At 40.7% G+C, this 21,667-nt stretch overlaps 1 protein-coding gene across 1 annotated transcript in view; it reads left to right on the top strand.

The window, feature by feature from the left end:
• DHRSX (dehydrogenase/reductase X-linked) overlaps window positions 1-21,667 on the top strand; it is a 393,706-nt gene that overhangs the window by 200,338 nt on the left and 171,701 nt on the right. Inside the window, exons 5-6 of the mRNA XM_037824590.1 lie at window positions 746-846; window positions 6,244-6,334. Of these exons, the coding sequence (XP_037680518.1) occupies window positions 746-846; window positions 6,244-6,334 (192 nt within the window). The remainder of the gene's footprint in view (window positions 1-745; window positions 847-6,243; window positions 6,335-21,667) is intronic.

Raw genomic sequence — 21,667 nt, 5'->3', positions numbered from 1 at the left:
TTCCCATTTATTGACTCTGCTCTGGCCTTGAGTTCTCTGATGGATTGGACAAGCCCATGCATCAGAGCAATTTGGGGTGATAGATTTGGTACCTTATGCATGATGCTTTTATTGGAATTGGGGAGATTCCACAAGTTTACTAGGCTGGCAATGGGGATCAAATGTCTTCTGACCCATTGTTTTAGCTCCTGGTCTGCTCAAGCAAATATCAATGCAGCTTAAATGATGGGAATGCACTTGTTTACCATTTTAAGACTAACTAAAGTCCAAATCAAGACATCCTCAAGGTGATGCTTTCTTCCTGAAGACTGTGGCATTCTGGGCTGGCTGCTGGTGATCTTTGGTCCTTAGCTCGCCACATGGCAATGCATATGGTGGCCTCTCCAGGTTCTCCCTTCTCTTCCAGGTTCCATTGAATTTCATCTCCTTGCTTTCATGCCTCTGTCTGAATTTCATTCTTTTCTAAAGCACTCCAGTAATAGGATTAAAACCCATCCTGATTGAGGTGGGCACACCCAACTGAAGTAACCTCATCAAATTTCCTACTTATGATGGGTTCACACCCACAGGAATGGATTAACTTAAAGAATGTCTTTTTGGGGTACAGACAGTTCCAAACCACCATAGCCATTGCCCAAACTTTTACCTCTCCATGGGTCTTTTTGACATATCCTGAGAGGAGGGCCGTCTCTCTCTCTCCTGGGCTCGCCTTCCCTCATTTCCCTAATATTTCCTTTCTCCGAAGGGTTGCCTAAGGATCACAGTCACTGTCAAAGTCCATGGAACCCATCTCAGCACCTGGCTTCCCACCTCCTGAAGAGGCAGTTCAGTCTCCCTCTCCGTGTGGTAAGGTTCTGAGATGGCCAAATTGTCCTGGTTTTGCTCAAGACTTTATTGGTTTTGGCACTCAAAATCCTGCATGCTGGAAACCCCTCTATCACCAGCCAACCAGGAAGGTTGGTAACATTATAAAGTTCTCAATTTGGGCTGGACATGTGTCCACCTTTATGGGTTGAATGGTGTCCCTCAAAATGATATGCCCAAGTCCTAAACTTGTAAACTTATCTGGAAATAGGGTCCTTGCAGATGCAATAAAGTTAAGAAAAGCTTTTGCTGGATTAGGGCTGGACCTAATCTAATTTGACTCTTGTCCTTAAAAGAATCAAAGAAGAATGACGTGTGGAGACCAAAGTACAAATTAAGTTAGACTGCCATAAGCCGAGGTATACTGAGGATGTCCACAACCAGCAGAAGCTAGAGGAGGCAAGAAGGAGCCTCTCTGAGAGACTTTGGAGGGAGTGTGGCTCTGCCCTCACCTTGGTCCAAGACTTCTGGGCCTCCAGGATGGTGAGACAATAAATTGCCATTGCTTTAAACCATCCAGGTCCATGATCCTTTGTTATAGCAACCTCAGGAAACCAATACGTCACCTAGAATGGAGGTTGCATTTTCCAGCTCCCTCAAAGTAGCTATGGCTTCACGTCGGGACTAAATTATGCACAGTGAGCTGTAACAAAAGTCTCGTGAACCAGCTTCTGCAAACCTTCCTCCACAGATACTTATGGCTTGCCCATTGTTCTCTCCCTTCCTCCCACCTGCTTTATGGAATGCAGAGGCCACCAGCTTGGGCCACGAGGTCAGAGCTCACCTTGGGGTGGATGTTCAGGGACATGCAAAGTTTCTGGCATAAAGCCACACTACCTGCCCTGGACCACATACCTCAGGATGACCTTTCCGTGAGAGAGAAGCAAACATCTATCACTTCAAACCACAAGCACTATTGTTTGAGGATTTGTCTTAGCAAACATAATCCTGATGCAATATCTGAGCTCCACGTACTCTGCAAACCACCCTATTATCCCCCATTCCTCTGCACTCTAAGCCCTCAATCTCAATTACTATGAGCTGCCTCAACCATTTTCATAATCCAATTTGATTTTAGTCCATGTTGCAAAGGATAAAGGCAGTGACCTTCAAGGAAAGGCTTGTGTGACAGCCATCCACTACATCAGATACACACACGGTTTGGGGAGAGCTATTTGTTTGGGAAGCACTAGCTTGTCCTAGCAGTCACTGCTGAATGATATCCGAGGAAGTTATTAAAAAGTATTTCATGCCATTCTAAAGTACACACTTTCCGAGTCTGACCTGGGAAAGCGAGCCAACCTTCGGCTTGGGCCACTCTTTATTGCTCACCTCAAATTACTCGATACCATTATGTGGGTTATAGATGCTTTCAGATCAGTATTCTGCAAAGCTCCCTGGAAAACTGGATGCTGAACCATCCTGAGCGCCTGGCTGGATCTTTCTGAGTCACAGCCTTGCTTTTCTCCCCACTCCATGGTCTTGGAGTGCTGCAGATGAGATGAACATCTGGGAGGATGTTGGTCTCTGTGCCAGTGTGAATGTATTATGTCCTCCCCAAAATGCCATGTTCTTTAATGCAATCAGGTGGGGGCAGACATATTAGTGTTGATTAGGTTGACCCACCCAACTGTGGGTAATGCCTTTGATTAGATTATTTCCATGGAGGTGTGGCTCTGCCCATTCAGCATGGGTCTTAATTAAATCACTGGAGCTCAGACAGAAGGAGCTGGCTGTTGCAGCCAAGAGAGACATTTTGAAGATGGCCATTGAAAGTAGACTTTTGCTACTCCAGAGTTTGCCTGTGAGAAACTAAGAGAATACCCCCGAACACCTAGAGAGAAACATCCTGGGAGAAAGCCATTTTGAAACACAACCTGGGAGCAAAGGAAGAAGACACCAGCCACATGCCTTCCCAGACAACAGAGGCAAGTTCCAGATGCCAATGGCCTTTCTTCAGTGAAGGTACCCTAATGTTGGTGCCTTAGCTTGGACACTTTTATGGCCTTAAGACTGTAACTTTGTAACCACATAAACCCCCTTTATAAAAGCCAATCCATTTCTGGTATTTTGCATAATGGCAGCATTAGCAAACCGGATCAGTAAGCCTACTCCTTGGAAGGTTTTCCAGACATATGGAGATGCCAGTTATTGGAGGGAGTGAGGTTGGAGCTTGCTGAGGTGTCCATCAGCTGTGACAAGGCAGGAGCTTCTCACTCCCATAGGCTGCTCAGGGCCAGCATAAATCTCTGCAGCAAGTGCAGGGTTGATATTGGACAAATGAAACCTTTGGGGGTAAAACATTTATCTTCAAAATATATGGCAAATGTGTGGGGTGCATTCTGCCATTGACTCTCCAGTGGCTGGAAGGCAATTTGGAAATGCATAAAAAACTAGCTGTGAGCCCAGAGAAGATTTCTGATGATGCTATAAGCAAAACAGGCTACAGTCTTTACCAAAAAGAGACATCTGTTCTTGTTGCTGTTGTTTTTCATTCCAGAAATCCAAATAAATCTTGCAAAGGGCAAGTACTTAATCCGGTTCAAAGAAAATGGGATTAAGTGAGAAGTAACTTTAGAAAATGTTACTGAAATGTTTCCAGAAGGAGTAGTGCAAACCTTTAAAAAGCAATTTTACCAGAGTGTAATGAAGGCTGTGGGTGTGTGTGCACATGAGAAGTTTATTGTATATTCGGAGTAGGACAGGAAAGCAGAGATGCCATGGAGCTTGATGATAACCACTCTGGTGGAATTTAATATCTGCTCTAATTCTACAGAAAATTTAGACAAACCAAAAGACATCCTTTTCAATATAATATCCATATTTTAAAAATTCATCTCCCTGCATGCACTCTCAATGATAGTTTGATTCCCCTTTTTCTTTGAGTACTCTTAATTTTCCAGTATCTTTTATAATCTAAAAATATGAAGACATGACTTGAGATAAAGGTGTGAGAATGTTCTGGAATGCCAAGCAGAGGCCAAATCTCTGTTTGCTGCCATATTCCATTTTCCAAGGGGGAGTCTTTGCAAACAAAGCTGGACAACTTTCTAGCTTGAGAATCATCATGCGCTTCTACAGTGCATTCATTCTCCAAGCAAAGAGTAAATCAGTGCCCAGACATGTCCAGGCTCTCACTGTTCCTTCCCAGCTGCCAGCTGCCAGCTTCTGCCTTCTGGAAGTGCAGGGAATTCACAGTCATCATTGATGGATGGGAGTTGGTGTATACATACTCCAGCTCCCTCGCCCAGCCTGCTCGCCCTCTAGTGGACAGTTCTCAGTTCACCCCGGGTCCTGGATTTTCCAGAGGGAGTAAGTTCCAATCACCCACATATTACCTGGCTTAACTGGTCCCTCATTACTGACCCTCCCCCCTCTATGTTTCCTGCACAACACAAATAAGCCAGAATCCACATCTCAGGGTCTGTGTCTGGGGAAACCAGAACCAAGACAATCAGTCGAGCTCCCTAAAGGAAATCCTGCCTGAGCTAGGTACCTCATAAAAAAAAATACAAACATGAACATTAAAGTCAATTTCCATTCATTAAAGGTCCATAAGAAAAGTTTACTTTATTAATAAAATATGAACTTTCTCCTCTGAATGAATTAGTCCTGGTTATGACCTTCTGGTATTTTAGTTGTGCACATGTACCTAGCAGCTGGGAGGAAAAGTTATTAGCTTGTTAGGGTTTGTTCTTTAATTACTTCAGAATCTCTAGCTCAAGCGCTAGCTCTACCTATATATGTATATCAGAAAGTCTGCTCAAACATATTTATTGATGAGGTGTATGATCTGAAAATTTGGAGACTGCTAACTTAGATCTGGGTTATGAATAAATGATAGATATAGATATAGATAGATGTATAAATAGATACATATAAACATAGACAGAGACATGGTCATAGACATAGATATAGATATAGATATAGACATAGATACATGATAGATATAGATATAGATATAGTATAGATATAGACATAGACATGTGATAGATATAGATATCAATATCAATATTGATATAGTATAGATATAGATATAGACATAGACACTGATTAGATATAGATATATATATAGATATAGATATAGATGGGGTGATATAGATATGAATATCAGTATAGTAAAACTATGGATATAGACATAGACATAGACATGGTGATAGATACGGATATAGATATCAATATCAATATAGTATAGAAATAGTCATAGACATAGACATAGACATGGTGATAGATACAGATATAGATATATATAGATACAGACATAGTGTTTTAGTTTTTTAATGCTGCCAGAATGCAAAACACCATAGATGGATTGGCTTTTATAAAAGGGGGTTTATTTGGTCACACGGTTACAGTTTTAAGGCCATAAAGTGTCCAAGGTAAGTCATCAACAACTGGGTACCTTCACTGGAGGATGGCCAATGGTGTCCAGAAAACCTCTGTTAGCTGGGAAGGCATGTGACTGGCGTCTGCTCCAAAGTTCTGGTTTCAAAATGGCTTTCTCCCAGGACGTTCCTCTCTAGGCTGCAGTTCCTCAAAAATGTCACTCTTAGTTGCACTTGGGGTATTTGTCCTCTCTTAGCTTCTCTGGAACAAGAGTCTGCTTTCAATGGCCGTCTTCAAACTGTCTCTCTTCTGCAGCTCCTGTGCTTTCTTCAAAGTGTCCCCCTTGGCTGTAGCTCCTCTTCAAAATGTCACTCACAGCTGCACTGTGTTCCTTCTGTTTGTCAGCTCATCTATATGGCTCCAGTGATTTAATTTAGACCCACCCTGAATGGGTGGGGTAACACCTCCACGGAAATTATCCAATCAGAGTCATCACCCACAGTTGGGTGGGGCACATCTCCATGGAAACACTCAAAGAATTACAATCTAACTAACACTGATAGGTCTGCCCACACAAGATTACATCAAAGATAATGGTGTTTGGGGGAACATATAGTATAGATATAGTATAGATAAACAGATATAGACATGGTGATAGAGAAAGATAGAGATAGAGATAGAGATAGATAGAGATAGAGATAGAGATAGAGATAGAGATAGAGAGATAGATAGAGACAAATATAGAGTTAGAGATAGAGATATGACTATGTTTTTAGAAACCAAAGAACAGGAAAAGTTTGATGACTGAAAGGCAGAATGTATAAACCTAAAATTACTCAGTTATAATAATTAAAGCAGGAAGAAAAACCCCACAATGAATGGATTCAGCTACACTATGGCTGAGTTTTCAGGGACATAAGTGGTATATTTATCAATTATCCTTGAATCTAAATGGATCCAGGGCTCCATCTTTTCCTCTAAGAGGATGTTTTAAGCCTAAATGTGAGTGCATCCACATTTGACATTTGGTTTTATTTTTCTTCTTAATAACAGAATCAGGCTGAAGCATGCATTTCCTTTATTCCGAGTGGAAGCTCCCGAGCTGCCTCTTTTACTCACCTTTGGATCCCTTCTCCCAGCCCAGGTAAGCACTCGATAAATAATTACTGAATAGATAAGTGTTACACACGGCCAAGTAACTCTGCAAATTACAAGGCAGCCTAGACTGAATTAATGATGAGCCGAAGCAAGGCTGTCACATTCTACTTCACCCTTCTACAATAGGAATGCAATCCTCACACCCAACTTCCAAATCCCACTGCTTACAGAAGACGCAGCTCAGCCAAGAGCCCTTCCAGTCCAAGATTTTGGAGCTAGTCTGTGTGTTTTGAGTTCCAGGCACACCCCATATTGTGTGTTCTTGTGGAAGTCACTCACCTCCTCAGGAGCTTTTGCATCCTCTGAAAAATGTGAGTTATAATAATCATCAGCTCAGAGGGACATAAACTTAGGGTTGTGAGAATCCTTTGAAACAATGCATGTGAAAATGTCCTTGACAGCCAATTGTCATTTTACCTAAAGAGGTAGAGGATGCAAATAATTCATGTTTAGTTCTTGACATTGGTTAAATAGAAGGTGCATGTGATTTCTGGATTTGACCGTACTTAAGCAATGTGTGTGTGTGTGCACGCATGCACGTGTGTGTGTGTGTGTAGCAGGACATACACCAGATTTGGATGTCTCTTGGAAAGTGGTGAATGTTGGAGATGGGGACAGTGTGACTGTGCAACTTTGAAGTCTATCTAGAGTTTAGTAATTTTTACAATGAAAAAAAGGTGCCTACGGTTTCTATATTCTGATTCTCCAGGAGAAGAATAAACAACTTCCTCAGGGAATTAAAATCGGTTAAGTGACAACTTCAATCATTTGACTGGAATGTCAAGTGATTTCCATTGGGAAATCTCTAAAAAATAGTTTAAAGCAATTATGTATTCAGAACACATCATTTGTCTTCCAGTAACAATTTTAAAATGACCAAAGGTGAAAGGCCAACCCAGCCCAGCCTGGCTTCTTATTAATCGTGGATATTCAAGTTAAACCACAAAGTGATTAAATGATCGGTGTAGCAACCAATCAAGACTCACTCTGATATTCTAATGCATATCATCGTAATCTTGAACATTCTGGAAAAAATAAACAGAGCAATGAAATTGTCTCACACTGATTCCTTAATACCTTCTCAAAGGAATCGTGGAACTCAAATTCAATAAGCAATACCTTGGAAGGAAATCAGCCTAACACGGGTAGCCTTTAATTAATCAACAATTAAACCATGTCAGTCACTAGCTTTTCTTTCTGTCAGCCTCAGAGATTTTTTCACAAGATCTCCAGGACTTAAATGACTCATTGGGAATGTGGAATTGTAGCAGGAAGAAAAGAAACTGCTGCTAAGTGATGGGTCATGCTTAAATGGACTCAGCCAACCCTTTCTAGTGACATCGTAAATCACCTCTTCAGGGGCAAGACTCTAGGATTCTACCATAAATGTAGACAAAGGGACAAATCAACTCTTTAGACATTAATGAAGTGACTGGATTTCGCAAGATGTTGCTTCAATGTCTTAACTCAGAAAACCTAGATTTTAGAAAATGTTGTTTCAGATGCCAGGGTAGGGGAGAATCTACAAATGAACTCTAGAAAAAAAATGATTGTGATAATGAGAGGCTGACTGATTCAGCAAACTAAGGTGATGGATTTGCAATCAGAACACGAATTTTATGTCAGAAAGAGATCTGAGGATCACAGAGCCGAAACCCTCCAGGGCTAAGTGACATGCTCAAGGTTATGACTCCATATTTCCGGACCCCAAGTGAAGCTTTAAGGATGTTTGGGATCTGAAATGCTGTCCCAATGGGATAGAAGTTCCTCTTAGCAATCATTGGTTTGTTCCTGGAGCTAAAGTCATTATGTCAGGACACGGGGCTCCAAGTAGAGTTAACTGGGTACTTAAAGGATTGCGAGTCATTACTTGAAAGCCCAAGATTTACAGGAACTTGATACACCCACTTGTCCCTTCCACTACCTTCTCTTTCCCATAAACCTGTTTCACAGGTCAGGAATTCAGGTTAGACCCTCAATAAATAATTATCAAGTAACTATTTATTTATTGTGACTCACCTGTTTTTCTGACTCCACCTTTCTCTCAGGTGTTTATTCTGACTCACCTGTCTCTCAGGTATTTATTCGACTCACCTGTGTCTCAGGTGTTTATTCTGACTCACCTGTGTCTCAGGTGTTTATTCTGACTCACCTGTCTCTCAGATGTTTATTCTGACTCATCTGTCTAGCAGGAAAATAATCCCTTCTCTAAGCATTCCCTACACTGATAGTGATGGCAGAAAGGATAACCATTGAAAAAGCTTTCAAAAGTATGAAAGCTCATGTGTATATAGCAGCCACGGATGGAAATAATGTTGAAAACCCTGAAGAAAATGACTTATCTTTTGTCTGTCTATTATCAATTGTCTGAAAATTTATCAATTCTCTTTTGAACTTAGCCATTGTTATTTCTCATTTGCACATTAAAATACTTGTGCATTTTAATAATTTGCCTCATGTGAGGGTTTTTATTATGAAGGATTACTTTGGAAAACACATAAACATAGGAGGATAAAAAATTAAGAATTACTTGCCATCTCAAATCTACGAAAAACCACTCTTTGCCTTTCAGTGTTTTCCCTTCAAGATCTGTCACTACACTCGTGTAACATTTCTTCTTTGCATTTCATTTTCTCTTACATTCTGGGCATTTTCGTATACCCCCACTGTAACCTTAATACTGATTATAATTTGAAGTTGTTGCATAGTTTGACTTTTTTCTTAATGGCCCCTCTCTACTTGAAGTTAAGATCCATAGAGAAGAGTGTTTTTGATCTTGTTCCCGTAAATCTCCAGCATGGGTCAGAGCTCAGCCCACCCAGACACTCCTCAATGCAATGTTCATCAGTGATAGTCTTTAACAAAGGAATGTTTTGTCTTTAAGGTCTTTAGTCTTAAAGAAAGTCCTATTTCATGGCTGCGTACTATCCTATTATAGAGTGATTAAAACAGCTTGTTTCTGCTTTTCTGGCATCACCTGTCAGTGAAGTTCATCCTGGTTCATTGCGAAATGCTCAGGGAATGTCTTGGATCTGCAGTCCCCTCCACCAGTTCCCACGTCCTCCTCTGTGAAAGTCGGGAATGTTTGAGTCTACCTGGTGCCCTGAGAAAGAGCCAAGAGGTTGATGAGGTTCCCATGGGGACAGAAACCTGTTCTCGTGGGAGTGATAACTTTATCTGTCCCCAGGAACAGATGGGAAGGGTGAGATGCCAAGACGACAGCTCATTCAACGTCTGCTTGGTCTAAGGAAGTTGCCCCCAAGCTTTGCAATGGTAAATCCAATTCTGTCTCTGAAACTCTTGGTTTTGAGCCACAAAACAAATGAAGTTTGGATTACAATCCAAGGTATGAAATGAATATCCATCTTGATTTAAATAAATGATTGAACAGATACCTAAGTAGGGGAGTAAAGACAGACCTCCTGTGTAGAAGAATCCAAATTATTTATGTAAATAGTCCTCCCTCTAGGAGGTGGAGGATAAATCCACATTCTTTAATTGTGGGCTGCACATGGTGACTTCCTCCCAAAGAGGACAGTGTGGAAAGGGGGTAAAGCACAGCTTTGCAGTGCAGAAGCTTGAGAAACACACATTTAGCCAGGTGATCAAGGTCAACATCAACAGAGATTAGTCATGTTGACAGTAAATATGCTTGGTAGTTTGTGATAAGAATGGCAGTTCATCTCTGGGGTCTTTCTGCCAAAACCCATAACCCCAGTCTAACCATCAGAAAAACAGCACGCAAGTCCCAGTTTAGTGACATTCTACAGATATCTGGCCACACTCCTCAAAACTGTCAAGGTCATCAAAACCAAGGAAAGCCTGAAAAAATGCCACAACCCAGAGAAACCTACAGAGACATGAAAACCAAATGTAATGGGGTGCCCTGCATGGGATCATGGAACATAAAAAGGTTATTAGGTAAAAGTGAAGGAAATCTAAATAAACTATGGACTTTGGTTAATAAAAATGTATCAGTATTGGTTCATTAATTGAGAAATATACCATACTAATGCAAGATGTAAATAATAAGGGGAAACTGGCTGTAGGGTGTATGGGAAGTCTCTATACTATCTTCTAAATTTTTCTGTAAACCTGAAAATATTCTAAAAATTTTTAAATATATATATATAAACTTTTGGTTATCCATGTGATGGTTGGGTTCATGTGCCAACTTGGCCAGGTGATGGTGCCCAGGTGTCTGGTCAAGCAAGCACTGGCGTAACTGTTACTGCAAGGAGATTTGTGGCTGGTTAATAAACCAGAAGGCTGGTTTATTAAATCATCAGTCAACTGGCTGCAGCTGTGACTGATTACATCTACAGTCAACCAAGGGAGTGTCTTCAGCAATGAGAGACTACAATCTGTTAGATTTAATCCAATCAGTTGAAGACTTTTAAGGAGAATTTTCACTTCTTCCTCAGTCATCCAGCCTCTCCTGGGGAGTTATCAAAGACCTTCATCAGAGTTGCTAGCTCGTTGCCTGCCCTATGAAATTTGGACTTGTGCATCCTGCCTTACAGAATTTAGACTCATGCATCCTGCCCTATGGAATGTAGACATATGCATCCCCACAGTTGCATGAGACTCTTTTATAAAATCTCATATTTACAGATATTTCCCATAGTTTGTTTCCCCAGAGAACCCTGACTCATACAATCCTCCTGGAAGTAGATGTATCTGGTAATGGGCATCCAATTCCCAAAGAGACTGAAGAGCACCCAATGGAAACACTAAGCTGAAGGACCCCACCTTCCCCCAATCCCTGTCACCACATCCTTTCTCTGTTTGCTGAAGCTTAGGGTGGGCCACACGCTTGGGGAGAACAAGCCTACAGATGCCTTTCTCTTTTAGTTGGCTCTTGAGTTTCTTCCTGATCAGTTGACAACACCCTCCTGAGGCAGCAGAAGCAGTTGCTTTTGGGGTTGAGCTCTGCTTGTGGGTATGTGCCTTGTGAAAGTGGGTGGTGAGCAGGTGAGGGAGTGGGTGGGACTTTCCCTGGAGCGGGTGGGTTCAAGGGCCAAGATTATCAGGTTGTCCTGTTCTGGGTTGTCTCCAGACAGCTCAACAATGGCTTCTTGTTGGAAAAATTAGCTCTCAAGCCTGCCTGAAATGGTACAAATGAGCTTGTCCATAAGTATAGAGTTGCCTTACAACCCACTCCTCAGTATATATACAGAAGATCTGAAAGCAGGGATGCAAACAGAGATTTGCACACTGATGTTCAGAACGGTATTATTCACAATTCCCAAAAGATAGAAACAACCCCAGTGTCCATCAGATGAGTGGATAAACAAAAAGTGGCATATATGTATGATGGAATATTGTTCAGCAGTAAGAAGGAATGAAGTCCTGAAGCACGTGACAACACGGATGAACCTTGAGGACATTATATTGAGTGAAATAAGTCAGACACAAAAGGACAAATATTGTATGATCTCACTAAATGAACTTACTATAATATGTAAACTCATAGCCATAAAATCTAGAATACAGGTTGCAGGGATATAGAATAAGGCTATAGAATGTGGAACGGTTGCTTAATATGTGCAGAACTTTTAACTAGGTCAAATTAAAATTTTTGGAAATAGATAGAGGTGATGGTAACACGTTATTGTGAGAATAATCAACAGTGCTGAATTTTCGGGGAATGTGGTGGGAAGGGGATGTTTAGATTCACGTATGTCACCAGAAGGAAAGCTGGAGGTTAAAACATGGGAATGTATGACACAGTGAGTCTTGTAGTGGACGATGACTTTGATTAACTGCGCAAATATAAAAACAGGATTTCATGAACTAGACCAGATGTATGACACTATTACAATGAGTCAATATAGAGGGGTTTGTGGGGAAAATGTACCTACTGCAAACTATGGACTATAATTAACTGTAATATCTTTTTAAAAAATTTTTAATACAGTTTTTGAGATATATTCACATACCCTACAGTCATCTTCAGTGTACAATCAATTGTTCATAGAACCACCATATAGTTGTGCATTAAGAACCACAATCAATTTTTGAACATTTTCCTTACACTAGAAAGAATCAATATAAGAATAAAAAATAAAAGTAAAATAGAGCACCCAAATCATCCCCCCATCCCACCCTATTTTTCATGTAGTTTTTGTCCCCATTTTTCTACTCATCCATCCATACACTGGACAGTGTGAGCCACAAGGTTTTCATAATCACACAGTCACACAGTGTAAGCTACATAGTTATACAGTCATCTTCAAGAATCAAGGCTACTGGGTTACAGTTCAACAAGTTCAGGTATTTCCCTCTAGCCATTCCAATACACTAAAAACTAAAAATGGAAATCAATATAATGCATAAGAATAGCCTCCAGAATGTCCTCTCGATTCCATTTGAAATCTCTCAACAGTAATATCTTAATAGTCTTTCGTCAACAGTAACAAATGTACCACACCACACTAGGGGTTAGTTATAGGGTTGGTTATGGGGTATGAGACGGTTGCTTTTTTTTTCTTTTTATTTCTTTTTCTGGAGTAGTTAAAGTATAAAATTGACTGTGGTGATGAATGCACAGCTATATAGTGATACTATGAGCCAATGATTGTATACTTTGGATGGATTGTATGGTGTGTGGCTATTTCTTGGTAAAATTGCAAAAGAAAAAAGAAGAGCCTATCCACATGCTGTATCATGTGCCCTATACTTTGTTCCCTGCCTCTCTGCTTAGACTTTGAGCTCTGTCAGCCCATTCTCCAAGCAAGATGGACATAAACCTGCCTACACTCTGACAAAGGCCATGCCGGGTGGAGGGGACTGGGTTCATGGTGGTGGGTCTGCACGATTGACACCTGTCGTTGCAACGCTACCAAGGCCCATCCAGAAACTCAGGCACCCAGTCAGCCAGTCAGCAAGCATTTTCTGTAGACATAATCTATCCAGGCATAAATTAATCTGCCTTAATGCTGAAGACCCAATGATGAATAGATCAGACATAAATTGCACCTCCATAATAAAATTTCCAATATTATTAGAATGACAGGTAAAAAGCATATCCATATGAAATTTAAATTTGTAGTGCATATTGGGAAGGACACAAATGGGGAGAAATGAAAGCTTATATGGGAGGTCACCTGGACATTTTGCAAGAGCAGTAGAGGATGCTTTTCAGAGGAAGCCACGGTGCAGCAGGACTGGACAGAAGGGATGATAGCAGCGGGCATTGGATGAAGCAAAGGGTAGTCCAGGTACCTGGAGACACCTGGGGCTGTGCAGGGGTCAGAACCACCAGGGAAAATTATTCCTGAGCACAGCAGGCTGCAGGGGGATCTTGGCTAAGGTTCCACGTGCGACAGGGCAGCATGGAGAGGGCTATATTTTCTCAAGCTGTCTGTTAATTCTACATGAAGGATGGATGAGAGCAGTCAAGAGTAAAGCAGGGAGCCCTCTCTGGAAACCATCATAGAGCTTCTGGAGAGAGATGACAGAGAACGAGCTGGAGACAAAAGAAGAGGAAGGCTTTGTAATGACCACAGAAGGTTTGCTGAAAGAGCCAACTTGCAATCCTCACCATGGATACAAACAAGTCCAGCCTTAACTGGAAATGGCAGTTGGTGTTTGGGCAATTACTCACAGTTAACATGGCATGGTCATGGAAATTTTGGCCGTGTTATTGGAGGGCTGGTGCTAGTTAGCTAAACCTTGACAGCTGAAGTCATATGTCTTGGAACTGTGCAAAGTGAGGATTGCCTTATAGGTAAATGTAAGAGGTACCCTAACATGTCCCAGGCATTAATTAATTAGCCTGGATACCAAAGACACAATGGTGAGTAGATCAGACGTAAATTTCTCCTTCATAAAATTCACAATATTGTGTAAAAGGTTGTGTCTGTCCTTTTCTATCTTCTGCTTATTGTTTGTTTTAAATTCAATTTTATTGAGATATATTCACATACCATGCAATCATCCAAAGTGTACAATCAGTTGTTCACAGTACCATCATATAGTTGTGCATTCATCACCCCAATCTATTTTTTGAACATTTTCCTTGTACCAGCAAAAGTGAAAATAAGAATAAGAAAAATAAAAGTAAAAAAGAACACCCAAATCATTCCCCTACTACCACCGTGTTTTTCATTTAGTTTTTGGTCCCCATTTTTCTACTTATTCATCCATACACTGGATAAAGGGAGTATGATCCACAAAGTTTTCACTATCACACTGTCACCCCTTGTAAGCTACATTGTTTTACAATCGTCTTCAAGAGCCAAGGCTACTGGGTTGCAGTTTGATAGTTTCAGGTATTTACTTCTAGTTATTCCAATGCATTAAAACCTAAAAAGGATTATCTGTACATTGCATAAGAAAGCCGTCCAAAGTGACCTCTCGGCTCCACTTGGAATTCCGCTTATTCTTTAATGCAGAAGCAGGTATACAAGTTTGGGGCTGGCAATCCGAGGCAACAGGTAAGAAAGAATGCAAAAGATATCATGATCAGAGATTTCCCCTAGGATCCAGCCGGGGGTGGAGCTAAGGCAGGATATGGGGAAAAAGTCACCCTGATGGGCTTTATGTTACGACAAATGCAACATTTAAAATCTCACACACACCATGCGTGGGTGTATCTACCATTTTATATATGTACTTGTCATCACAATCATAGTGCAACAATTCCATTCTTTCCATAGTATCATCATTAAGCCAGTGAAGAAATTCAAGCTCAGACAGTTTAAGGAATGTGCACAGATTTTCAGAGTTAGTAAGTAACAGATGTCAGGGTAATTTCAACCCAAGTTGCCTGGCAAATCCTCAGGTCTACACTCCGGCATGTAGCTCCTTTCCAGAAGAAGGAGGAGGAGGGAGGAGGAGGAGGGAGGAGGAGGAGGGAGGAGGAGGAGGAGGGGGAGGAGGAGGAGGAGGGGGAGGAGGAGAAGATAGCCAAGGAGGATAAATAGCGAATCAGCAAACTATTGTCAGACTCATGCTGTTAACAGAATATGAACGTTGAAATAGGTACCTGAAGATATGTCTTTAATTGCTTTCTTCTCTATCCATTGTGTACATAAAATGGACGTCAAAGAACAAAGTTCAGGGTCTTTCCCAATTCTTAATGCATGCAAATTAAAAAGGATAATTTGAATTTGTGTTTATGCACAATGCTGTGAATGCTAATTTAAACAATATTTCCTCTACCCAACTGCTTTGCAATTCAAATTATTCATTGTAAGGTCTGTAACCTGCAAAGACACTAGTCTTTGTTTTACTGAGATGGCAGATCTGTAAGGAGTTATATTCAACAATGTAAACCACGCAGGACTGAGCTTTTGATGTGAAATCAAAGGCAGAAGAGTAAATAAGTCTCTCCATGATAAGGATTAATTTGCCAAAAGGGCATGACAAAATTCCCTGTTGACCTTTCTCTTGAGAACATAGCATCCTATTGTAATAACAAACATTTATCCCGTGGTTACCATTGTTGCTGCCTTAGATAGAGACATCATCTCTAATCCTCATCCCAAGTCTAAACAAAATGACTATTATTTCACAGATGAGAAAGTGTGGCTCAGAGCTGTTAAGCAGCTTGAAGACAAACATGCAGCTAGCAAACAGCAAAGCAAGGGGGTGGGTGGTAGATCTGAGACTATCAGAAATCAAAGACCATTCTCTCCATGTTCTGAAACATTCAATAGGCCTCGCTCTTCTTGAGATGGCAACCAACGTGATCAGAACATGCTGTTAAATTGGCTGTTGGCATGTGGCAATAAAATCTATACATTATTAAAAATGGGGGTTGGGCGAGATATGACTCCCGGAGATGAGCCTGGATCCGGCATCGTGGGATTGAGAACATCTTCTTGACCAAAAGGGGGATGCAAAATGAAACAAAATAAAGTTTCAGTAGCTGAGAGATTCCAAATTGAGTTGAGAGGTCACTCTGTTGGGCATTCTTATGTACTATATCGATAACCCATTTTAGGTTTTAATGCAGTGGAATAGCTAGAAGTAAATACCTGAAGCTATCAAACTCCAACCCAGTAGCCTTGACTCTTGAAGATGATTATATAGCAATGTAGCTTACAAGGGGTGACAGTGTGATTGTGAAAACCTTGTGGACCACACTCCCTTTATCCAGTGTATGGATGGATAAGTAGAAAATGAAAGCTAAATGAAAAATAGGGTGAGATGGGGGGATGATTTGGGTGTTCTTTTTTGCTTTTACTTTTTATTCTTATTTTTACTTTTTCTGGTACAAGAAAAATGTTCAAAAAATAGATTGGGGTGATGAATGCACAACTATATGATGGTACTGGGAACAATTGATTGCACACTTTGGATGATTGTATGGCATGTGAATATATCTCAATAAAATTGAATTTAAAAAAAGTGGATGTAGGGGGGAATAAGGGGGAGATTTGGAGATTTAAGCTGAATTTTAATTAACTCTTCCTTGGGGACAATAGCTAACATGGTAGCCACTCTGGCGTCTTCTGATGTCCTGGGATTTGGGATGTTGGGAAAGATTGCTTTGAAGGCAATTGAAGCTTTTAAGCAGCGTGAAGCAACTGAAAAATCGTATCGGATTACCTCAGCATCTCTCTGGCATCTGCTAAACCATGTACCTGTCAGTACCTTTAAAGGCCCATCATGGATACTGGAAAGCATAAAGCAATCCTTTTCCAAGAACATCATGCTACTGCTTTTAAAGCTCCATCCTCCCCATGTCCACGAAATTTTCCTGTAATTTGCTCATCCTCCTTTCTCTAAATAGGGAAGATAAAAGAAATCAAAGAAGGAAATGGAATTGCTTTTTTTAGGAAAATAGCTGGAAATTCATTGTCCACTTTTCGGAAGCATTTTATCATCAGTCCATTTCAGTGCATTCTCAAAAAAATTTGCAGATTGGTTCCTCAAACACTCTAATAACAGTGTCATTCCTCATCAGTAGTCCTCAGGTGGGAAGGTTTTGTATTTAACGATTTGATTGTAACACTGGGTCCCTGATACAAACGTAAACATTTCTCTTAAACATCAAAGGACTTTACCAGTATTCAATTACAGAACATCTCAAGCATCTTGATCTTCCCATGGTTCCCACTATTTGAGCACTAAGTTCTGATGTCTGTTACCTGTTGTTCAGGTGTTTGGCCATGTACCACAATCCATCTCCAACAGGTACCACCACTCCATCTCCAAACAGGTAACATTCACGGACTCCATGTGTTTGGTTTGCAAATGTTGCCATTATGCAAAATACCAGAAATGGATAAGCCTTTATAAAGGGGGTTTATTCAGTTACAAAGTTACAGTCGTAAGGCCATAAAAGTATCCAAACAAAGGCATCAACAAGAGGATACCTTCACTGCAGAATGGACAATGGCGTCTGGAACACCTCTGTCAGCTGGGAAGACATGTGGCTGGCGTCTGCTGGTCTGAGGTTGTATTTCATCTCCTTTCTCCCAACTCCTGTGCATCCTTGCTTCTTTCTCCCAGGGTGTTTCTCTCTAAGCATCTGGGGTCCTCTCTTAGCTTCTCCAAGGCAAACTCTGGGCTAGCATCTCAAAGCGTCAGCAAGCATCTGCTTTCAGCAGCCATCTCCAAAATGACTCTCTCAGCTCCCCTGAGCTCTTTTCATCTGTGAGCTTTCTTATAGGACTCCAGTGATTTAATTAAGACCCACCCTGAATGGGTGGCATCCATATCTCCATGGAAATAATTCAATCAAGAGGTCACACCCTAATCAAAAAGATTAATGAAGCTGCCCCCACAAGATTGCATTAAAGAATATGGCTTTTCCTGGAGGACATAATATATACAAAACGGCACACTTCGGGTCGACACCTACTTAGAACTGTTGGCTTTTCCAGCCAGAACTTTGAAATAAATGGTGACCAACATCTGGGTGGCTTGCAAAAGAGACCAGAGCAAATAAAAGGAGGACATCCCAAAATCTCAGAGAAGAGAGGTGAACACCATGGGCAGCTCAGAGCACTGAGTTAAGTATGAATTTCCAGCAGGGAAGATTCTTCTTGAATTTGTTTACAGACACAGAACTTATGAATGAAATATTTTTCAGGAAGAAATTGCTAGGAAAGGAGAAATTTTAACTCTTTTATTCTGGCCACAATGAATGATGAATCCATGCTTTCTCTATCTGAGCATGATGAAATAACTGCTCATGAACTGCTCCTTATATCAGCTGGCCAAAGCACTAATTTCATGTTACAATTCTCAGAGATCTAACGGTTCAACAATATATTAATTTACCCATGCATTTCTGCAGTCACTCAGCAAACATTTATTTTACTAGATTCTAAAATGTACCTAAGACAAGCCTGGCTTTCAAGGGTGTTACTGTTGAATATAGGGGCTTATAATATAGTAAGTTTCAAAAGTTATCTCAAAATACCAGTAAAAGGGTAAGAATAAATTAATTAGCAATGACATATTATACTTAGCACTTCTTGCCATGTTGGAAGGCCAAAAAATATCAAAGTAGTAAGAACATAAGATTAATATAGTGTATTGCTTCATGTTGCCAATGTGGATACAGTTCATGGTTTGGATATCTGAAAATTAAATTTTTAAAAGGCCCTACAGCTCAATAGTCTCTTATCAGCTGGGAGAGCTTAGGTATACCATTTAACTTATTTGATACCCTCAATTTTGTCATCTGAAGAATGAGGTAATAAAGTTTTCTCTGGCTATCTTCCTGAGTTGATGTGGGAACCTAATTAAGAACTTAAAAAGAGTTTCAGAAATATTCAAATGCCAGTAGAAGACAGTAAAGTTATACCAAATGTATCTCAACAAATATAAACACTTTAGGGATAATCATTTCAGTTTCATGCCTCATTTCTTCCCTAATTTCTCACTAAATCTTACCAATTCCCCAGGAACCAGCTCAGGCTCTCCCCCACGTCTGTCTTTCTGCCTGACACACTCTCTCCTTCCTTCCTTCTTTCCTTCCTTCCTTCCTCTTCCCTTATCTCATTCATTCAAAATTTCATGCATTGCTATTGGCCGGGCACCATGTTACATGATGGTAAGTGAAGAAAGTTGAGGGACATGGTCACTGTCCCAAAGGAGCTCTCCATTTAGGGAGCAAACAAGAAGAAGCTAGAAACCTCTGCAGCATAAGACAGTATGAAAACCCCAAGAGTAATGCAAGTACAATGCTGTAGGGTTTTCAAAGATGGTGGTGGAACAACTATTGATTAAGGAACTAAATTTCCCAAGTATAATGGTGGGACCACTACTGATTAAGGAAATAGATTTCCAAAGATGGTGGCAGGATCATTAGTGGTTGAGGGAGCAGAGAATGTTTAATGGAACAGATAGGAAAAAAGCAAAATAGGGAAGGAGGATAATGTGGGAGAGCGAGAGAGAGAGAAAGAGAGAGAGAGAGAGAGAGAGAGAGAGATGTTTACCCCGAGACAATGCAAGGGCTTAATTGGGTGATATAGACATCCCAGTTGAATGGAGCCAACTTCTTGTTTTAAGAGAAAGAAACTGATATTTCTTAATAGGTACACCATTTCTGTTTGGAGTCATGAAAATATCTTGTTAATGGATGGTGGTGAAGGTAGCATAGAATTGTGAATGCAATTAATGTCATGGAATTGTACGTGCCGTAATGGTTAAAATGGGAAATTTTGTGCACATATATGTTACTACAACATAAAAGAAAAGAATGACACCTTTGTTGGCATTTGATGTGGTCGACCAGAACCGAAAACAGAAAACAAGTGATTGACTCATTTACATACCACTACCCAGAATGCTCTCTGGGTTCATCTTTTTAAAGAAGAGCTCTTTTTGCATCAAAATTTAGAAACAAAAGCAAATTAAGTTTAGATGTAACAAGAGCATCTCTTCTACTTATCCATGGGATTCTTCATCCAAGTTTTGATTGACTTAAAAAAAGTAACAAAAGGAAAATGAGACTTCCTGCCCCTAAAATGAAGTGAGATGCTTCAAGTCAGGGTTTCCAGCTGCCAGACTGCACCTTCTCCACGAGACTCTCAGGTGGCCCCACGAAAGGAAAGTCACCTTTCTCGTGGCATCCGTGGCCATAGAACCTGGAAGTCCATCCCAGGTCACCTTCCTGCTAAAGACCCACCTTCCTTGGAGGTTTGTTTGCTTTTGTAGCTGCACTCTGAGGATGCAACTTCCCGCTTAAAACTCTGGTGCAAAGATGAGAAAAGCCTTTTCCTCAGATGGTCTATAATAATTAGAAAGATTATAATGAATATTATAATTTTAATTAATTGTTAATATTAATAAAGTAATCTTAAATTAAGAAAATCAGCCTGAGCGCTATAATTTCTCCATGGGCTACACCTGTAGTCCAGGTACCACACTCTACAGGTGCGACTTTACTCCACAGTATCCCTGGGCGGCATGCACTGGCCTTCTGGACCCAAAGAACACAACTTTCCAGGGCTGGTGTTTCCTGGTTACTGAGCCGCTGCATGAAGAAGATGTCATTTTACTCCCCACACGTGGTCTCCTGTTGGCCAAGGCAAAGGAACATTTTAACTACATCCCTACATGGGATCTTTACCCTCCAAGTGTCTGGACAACAAGTACCACAAAAAATCCACTGTAAGTTACAGGCCCAAGAGAGAACACAACTTGACCCATACAATAGACACAACATTTTATGGCATAGGCATGCATTCAATAAAGATGGGGGAGGCAGAGCTGTGGGCAGCTTTTCCACAACAGGAGGTATCTTAGCAAGCAACTTGAAGCACCTGAAACATAAAAAGGTAAAAAATTAATGAGAAAGCATGTTGGTTTATTCTCTGAGCCATCCAGCTTAGATGGAACTAAAATTTGCATGTGGCATTTTGTTGTATGGAGAGCATAGCATAGGGCGTTAGAGAATCCTTAACTTGCTCCACGGTCATTGTATTGTGGTAGAGGGTCATTGAGAACGTGTTTAGGGAAGTGATGGTTTGGAGGCTTTATGGACCCTAGAAAATCATATTCTTAAAGCTAATCCACTCCTGTGAGTGTAGACCTACTGTGGGTGGGACATTTTGATTGGGTTATTTCTGTTGGCTTAGCAACAAGGAATATTAACAACATTTAAGCACTGAGAAATGCTTTAGTTTACACTGCGGCCGCCATTTCTTACATGCTGTAGAATGGCACCCAACAAGTAGTAGAGTCCCTTTTTCTCTCTCCATGTGCTAGTGGGTGCCACACTTGTTGAAATCACAAGTAAAAGTACTTCCTCATAATTGGATATTTGCAGGACAGGTCAGCATTTCAAAGAGTCATCTGTACACTCTGTTAATGCAATGAAGTTATTCTTCTTTATGCCCCTTGTCGTCAA

Source organism: Choloepus didactylus (genome assembly GCF_015220235.1).
Source record: "Choloepus didactylus isolate mChoDid1 chromosome X unlocalized genomic scaffold, mChoDid1.pri SUPER_X_unloc1, whole genome shotgun sequence".
Taxonomy (NCBI): Eukaryota; Metazoa; Chordata; class Mammalia; order Pilosa; family Megalonychidae; genus Choloepus; species Choloepus didactylus.
This window is presented reverse-complemented; position numbering and strand designations above follow the sequence as displayed.